Raw genomic sequence first — 7559 nt, 5'->3', positions numbered from 1 at the left:
GAGTCTCTGTGTCTGTGAGTGTGTGTGTGTGTGTGTGTGCTAGTGAGGAAGTGAGAGGTAAATGGTGCATTTATATAGCGCAATTTTTTAGTTCCTCACATTCACCCATTAACTCACACATTCACTCACACATTCACACACCGACGGCGGAGGCCACCATGCAAGGTGCCAACCTGCTCATCAGGATCAATTAGGGGTTAGTGTCTTGCTCAAGGACACTTCGACACGAGCTGGATTCGAACCGGGAACCTTCTGATTACCAGACGACCTCTCTACCTCCTGAGCCACTGTCGCCCCTAGTGAGTGAGTGAGTGAGTGAGTGTCTAGTCGTCGTCGTCTCCTCCCGCCTGGTCGATCACCTTCCTCATCCATCTCCTCATGCGGAACAGGTGGGTGTAGAAACCATACTTCCCATCCCTGCTCCACCAAGACACACCACAGAAGAAGACAATCAGACACTGTGTTGCTCCACACCAAGACACACCACAGAAGAAGACAATCAGACACTGTGTTGCTCCACACCAAGACACACCACAGAAGAAGACAATCAGACACTGTGTTGCCCCACACCAAGACACACCACAGAAGAAGACAATCAGACACTGTGGGCTCGATCCACAAAGAATTGATTGCACGGAGCAAGCTGCACCCTTACTTACAATTCATTATGAAATCTGTTAATAAAATTTTCATTCAATCAATCAATCTGCATGGTGATTGATTGAATGAAAATTGTATTAACAGATTGCAGAATGGGTACAATACAGTATGGCTCAATACACCCAATTGTTAAGGGGATGCAGACCAGAGAAAGACTTTCATCTTGTTTACATCAGGGTCCCCCATTTTCAATTCATAATGAATTGTAAGTAAGGGTGCAACTTGCTCCGTGCAATCCATTCTTTGTGGATCTAGCCCTGTGTTTCCAGTAGGTTGGGTACGGTGGTTTAGATTGGTGGGTTAGATTGAGATGTGTGGTTTAGATTGATGGGTTAGATTTTACCATGTATGTTTTGGGTTAGATTTGACTAGATGGGTTAGATTTGACTAGATGGGTTAGATTTAACTAGGTGGGTTAGATTGGTGGGTTGTATTTGAGAGAAATTTGACTAGGTGGGTTATATTTGACTTGGGTTATATTTGACTTGGTGGGTTAGATTTGACTTGGTGGGTTATATTTGACTTGGTGGGTTAGATTTGACTAGGTGGGTTCAATTTGACTAGGTGGGTTAGATTTGACTTGGTGGGTTAGATTTGACTAGGTGGGTTAGATTTGACTTGGTGGGTTAGATTTGACTTGGTGGGTTAGATTTGACTAGGTGGGTTAGATTTGACTAGGTGGGTTAGATTTGAATTGGGTTAGATTTGACTTGGTGGGTTATATTTGACTAGGTGGGTTAGATTTGACTTGGTGGGTTATATTTGACTAGGTTTGTTAGATTTGACTTGGTGGGTTATATTTGACTAGGTTTGTTAGATTTGACTTGGTGGGTTATATTGGTGGGTATATTTGACTTGGTGGGTTATATTTGACTTGGTGGGTTATATTTGACTTGGTGGGTTATATTTGACTAGGTGGGTTAGATTTGACTAGGTGGGTTAGATTTGACTAGGTGGGTTATATTTGACTTGGTGGGTTATATTTGACTTGGTGGGTTAGAGTTGACTAGATGGGTTAGATTGGTTGGTTAGATTGGTGGGTTTGATTTGGATTGATCACAGAAAAGGAAGGCAACAACAATACACATAAATATAATAATATCAAAAGAAGTATTAAATATATATTTAGGAATATTTTATCCTGTTTACACTGGCTTACGAGAGACAGACAGACAGAGAGACAGGCAGACAGATGGTAAGAGGATAAATACCTGTCGCACCCCTCCCCCCATGACACAATGCCAATCTGATACCAGCGGCTGTCACTTGGGTCTGGATTCTACAGGGAGAGAGGGAGATAGAGAGAGACACAGAGAGAGAGAGAGAGGCACAGACAAAGAGAAAGGGAGAGAGAGAGAGACACACAGAGCGAGAGACACAGAGAGATACATATGACATACATATATATATAACATACACATAATGACATATATATAACATACTACTGTACATATGACATACATATATATATAATATACATCATGTGACATACATATACCCACAGCTATTAACACAATTTCTGCCTGTCTCTTAGCAATTAACAAATGGATGACCAACAACTTCCTAAAATTAAATGAGGACAAAAGGGGGCAATGTGTGTGCGTGTTCTTACCTTCATAACAAAGGGTCCTCCGCTATCTCCTTCACATGCGTCACCACGCTGTGCCTCCTCTGGCTTAAAGCCTGTAACACACACGCACACACACATGCACACACACACACAGACACACACACACATGCACATGCACACACACACACACAGACACACACACACGCACACACACAGGCACACTCACACACAGACACACACACACAGACACACACGCATGCACACACACAGACACACAAACACACACACAGACACACACACGCATGCCCAGACACAGACACACACGCACACAGACACACACACAGACACAGTGAAGAGGTTTGACAGATTAAGTTGTCATTCATCATGTCAACTATCATTAAACTTGATCACTGTTAAATAAAATCACTGTAAAATAATACAATCGTAGGTCTCACCAGCACACAAGACATGCAGCTTTGTGTGCCTGCCGTACCCTGAGCAGTCAGAGTCATAAGCTTTGCTGTGCCAGATGTGAAGGTTTGCTGTGACCAGATGTGAAGGTTTGCTGTGACCAGATGTGAAGCTTTGTTGTGACCAGATGTGAAGCTTTGGTGTGACCAGATGTGAAGCTTTGGTGTGACCAGATGTGAAGCTGTGGTGCGCCCGATGTGAAGCTTTGGTGTGAGCAGATGTGAAGCGTTCGTGTGACCAGATGTGAAGCTTTGGTGTGACCAGATGTGAAGCGTTCGTGTGACCAGATGTGAAGCTTTGGTGTGACCAGATGTGAAGCTTTGGTGTGACCAGATGTGAAGCTTTGGTGCGCCAGATGTGAAGCTTTGGTGTGACCAGATGTGAAGCGTTCGTGTGACCAGATGTGAAGCTTTGGTGTGACCAGATGTGAAGCGTTCGTGTGACCAGATGTGAAGCTTTGGTGTGACCAGATGTGAAACTTTGGTGTGACCAGATGTGAAGCTTTGGTGTGACCAGATGTGAAGCGTTCGTGTGACCAGATGTGAAGCTTTGGTGTGACCAGATGTGAAGCTTTGGTGTGACCAGATGTGAAGCTTTGGTGCGCCAGATGTGAAGCTTTGGTGTGCCAGATGTGAAGCTTTGGTGTGACCAGATGTGAAGCTTTGGTGTGCCAGATGTGAAGCTTTGTGACCAGATGTGAAGCTTTTGTGTGCCAGATGTGAAGCTTTGGTGTGACCAGATGTGAAGCGTTCGTGTGACCAGATGTGAAGCGTTTGTGTGACCAGATGTGAAGCTTTGGTGTGACCAGATGTGAAGCTTTGGTGTGACCAGATGTGAAGCTTTGGTGTGACCAGATGTGAAGCTTTGGTGTGCCAGATGTGAAGCTTTGGTGTGACCAGATGTGAAGCTTTGGTGTGCCAGATGTGAAGCTTTGGTGTGACCAGATGTGAAGCTTTGGTGTGACCAGATGTGAAGCTTTGGTGTGCCAGATGTGAAGCTTTGGTGTGACCAGATGTGAAGCTTTGGTGTGACCAGATGTGAAGCTTTGGTGTGCCCAGATGTGAAGCTTTGGTGTGACCAGATGTGAAGCTTTGGTGTGACCAGATGTGAAGCTTTGGTGTGACCTGATGTGAAGCTTTGGTGTGACCTGATGTGAAGCTTTGGTGTGACCAGATGTGAAACGTTCATGTGACCAGATGTGAAGCGTTGGTGTGACCAGATGTGAAGCTTTGGTGTGACCAGATGTGAAGCTTTGGTGCGCCAGATGTGAAGCTTTGGTGTGACCAGATGTGAAGCTTTGGTGTGCCAGATGTGAAGCTTTGGTGTGACCAGATGTGAAGCTTTGGTGTGACCAGATGTGAAGCTTTGGCTGGATGTGGAGCTTTGGTAAATGAAGCTCTTATAGGCATTTATTCTCTGCACATGGATTTTTTTTATAATGATATAATATAATAATAAATAAAACAATAAATAACAATTCAGTACATTTATATCTGTGTTAATTTGTTACATTTTGTTTCACTAAGTTAGGAAAGTAATGTTTTAAGTCGAGCCTGGTGTTGCCTTGTTGCACAAAATAATGATCCCAGTCTCTTCCACACAGTGAGGCGCACAGTTTATACCCAAAGCCCAGGTATCGGTATCGGGACTGAAAAGGTCCGATGGGTGCATGTGAGGCCTGGTGTAATACGAAAACAAATTCTATAAACAACTGTATGAAAGAATAGAATAAAGGTTTATTACCGGCACAGAACATGTTGTCAGTGATGCGTACGGACGTGGAGGCGCGGCAGATGTCGTGGTCAACGATTGGTAGGTGGATCTGCTGAAGCACTGTGGGCAAATTCCTCGATGACGGGTTCCATGTCTCCTTCAGGTTCCCCCAGCCAGTCACCCGGCCCTTATAGCCCTCAGACATCAGCCTATTGGACAACACAACTGTCAGTCAAACATTGATCATCCGGCCCTTATAACCCTCAGACATCAGCCTATTGGACAAAACAACTGTCAGTCAAACATTGATCATCCGGCCCTTATTGTGCATTCAGCAAGTGACAAATACCAGCAGTAAACACCAGTGATAAATTAACCAAGTGGTAAATACCAGCGGTAAACTAGCAAGTGGTAAATACCAGCGGTAAACTAGCAAGTGGTAAATACCAGTGATAAACTACCAGTGTGTGTGTGTGTGTGTGTGTGTGTGTGTGTGTGTGTGTGTGTGTGTGTGTGTGTGTGTGTGTGTGTGTGTGTGTGTGTGTGTGTGTGTGTGTGTGTGTGTGTGTGCGCGTGCGTGTGTGTACGTACGCCTTGGCAACTGTCTTGGAGGGCAGGCAGACTGGGTGAATTTCGTCGGTGAAGACGATTGGTCGACGCAGGTGCAGCAGCGCGATGTCACGGTTCAGATTCTCCTTCCAGTTGTATTTAGGATGAACGATGATCTGATCAATTGCTACAATCTTCTCCGTACCTCGTTCAAACCTATAGATAGATAGATAGATAGATAGATAGATAGATAGATAGATAGATAGATAGATAGATAGATAGATAGATAGATAGATAGATAGATAGATAGATAGATAGATAGATAGATAGATAGATAGATAGATAGATAGATAGATAGATAGATAGATAGATAGATAGATAGATAGATAGATAGATAGATAGATAGATAGATAGATAGATAGATAGATAGATAGATAGATAGATAGATAGATAGATAGATAGATAGATAGATAGATAGATAGATAGATAGATAGATAGATAGATAGATAGATAGATAGATAGATAGATAGATAGATAGATAGATAGATAGATAGATAGATAGATAGATAGATAGATAGATAGATAGATAGATAGATAGATAGATAGATAGATAGATAGATAGATAGATAGATAGATAGATAGATAGATAGATAGATAGATAGATAGATAGATAGATAGATAGATAGATAGATAGATAGATAGATAGATAGATAGATAGATAGATAGATAGATAGATAGATAGATAGATAGATAGATAGATAGATAGATAGATAGATAGATAGATAGATAGATAGATAGATAGATAGATAGATAGATAGATAGATAGATAGATAGATAGATAGATAGATAGATAGATAGATAGATAGATAGATAGATAGATAGATAGATAGATAGATAGATAGATAGATAGATAGATAGATAGATAGATAGATAGATAGATAGATAGATAGATAGATAGATAGATAGATAGATAGATAGATAGATAGATAGATAGATAGATAGATAGATAGATAGATAGATAGATAGATAGATAGATAGATAGATAGATAGATAGATAGATAGATAGATAGATAGATAGATAGATAGATAGATAGATAGATAGATAGATAGATAGATAGATAGATAGATAGATAGATAGATAGATAGATAGATAGATAGATAGATAGATAGATAGATAGATAGATAGATAGATAGATAGATAGATAGATAGATAGATAGATAGATAGATAGATAGATAGATAGATAGATAGATAGATAGATAGATAGATAGATAGATAGATAGATAGATAGATAGATAGATAGATAGATAGATAGATAGATAGATAGATAGATAGATAGATAGATAGATAGATAGATAGATAGATAGATAGATAGATAGATAGATAGATAGATAGATAGATAGATAGATAGATAGATAGATAGATAGATAGATAGATAGATAGATAGATAGATAGATAGATAGATAGATAGATAGATAGATAGATAGATAGATAGATAGATAGATAGATAGATAGATAGATAGATAGATAGATAGATAGATAGATAGATAGATAGATAGATAGATAGATAGATAGATAGATAGATAGATAGATAGATAGATAGATAGATAGATAGATAGATAGATAGATAGATAGATAGATAGATAGATAGATAGATAGATAGATAGATAGATAGATAGATAGATAGATAGATAGATAGATAGATAGATAGATAGATAGATAGATAGATAGATAGATAGATAGATAGATAGATAGATAGATAGATAGATAGATAGATAGATAGATAGATAGATAGATAGATAGATAGATAGATAGATAGATAGATAGATAGATAGATAGATAGATAGATAGATAGATAGATAGATAGATAGATAGATAGATAGATAGATAGATAGATAGATAGATAGATAGATAGATAGATAGATAGATAGATAGATAGATAGATAGATAGATAGATAGATAGATAGATAGATAGATAGATAGATAGATAGATAGATAGATAGAAACAGTCTTACTTGGCTCTGTTGTGTTTTCCCAGACGGACCAGGATGTCGTTGGTGGTGAAGTTCTTGTTCCAGGGTGGATACAGGACACAGTGAGCTGCTGTCAGAACCCACTCGTCACTGATCAGACTGGCTCCACACAGGAGCTCCTGGGGACTGCTTAACCTGCAATGAGTCCTTTGGCCATTTTAGTTTTAGTTTTTGAGGACTGCATACTTTTTTTGCAAACCAAAACAACATACTTTATACTTATAGCACATGCACGAGCCTGGTCTCTTTTGAAAGATGACATTCTGAAGTTTCTGATTCCAGAAAATAAATTAACTTTTAGTCCTAACGTAATAGAGTAACATAGGTCTGAACTTGAGTTGTAGAAAAACTTGTTACTCAAGTTTTTCTGTAGTACTTAGTTGTCCAGAGGTAGTATTTCCCCAGAAGGTGGTATGGCTTACATAAGGACCCATAGCCTGAAGCCTTATGTAGTACATGTCCAAATTTCATAAAGATCCATTAAGAAATGAGTGATTAGGAGTGATTTTGGTAAACTGTGTACAAAAGAAAAACTGAGTTTTCTCATAAACTTCAATTCATTCA

The 7559-nt window shown here is 39.7% G+C and overlaps 1 protein-coding gene across 1 annotated transcript in view; it reads right to left on the bottom strand.

Moving 5' to 3' along the window:
* Positions 1–323: 323 nt before the first annotated feature.
* f2 (coagulation factor II (thrombin)) overlaps positions 324–7559 on the bottom strand; it is a gene marked incomplete at both ends in the record, with an annotated part of 44102 nt that continues 36866 nt past the window's right edge. The window contains 6 exon segments of the mRNA XM_084323810.1: positions 324–417; positions 1872–1939; positions 2273–2343; positions 4445–4623; positions 5006–5179; positions 6978–7130. Coding sequence (XP_084179936.1) covers positions 324–417; positions 1872–1939; positions 2273–2343; positions 4445–4623; positions 5006–5179; positions 6978–7130 — 739 coding nt within the window.

The sequence above is a fragment of the Notolepis coatsorum genome, assembly GCF_963971535.1.
Source record: "Notolepis coatsorum genome assembly, chromosome: 1".
NCBI classification, from domain to species: Eukaryota; Metazoa; Chordata; class Actinopteri; order Aulopiformes; family Paralepididae; genus Notolepis; species Notolepis coatsorum.
This window is presented reverse-complemented; position numbering and strand designations above follow the sequence as displayed.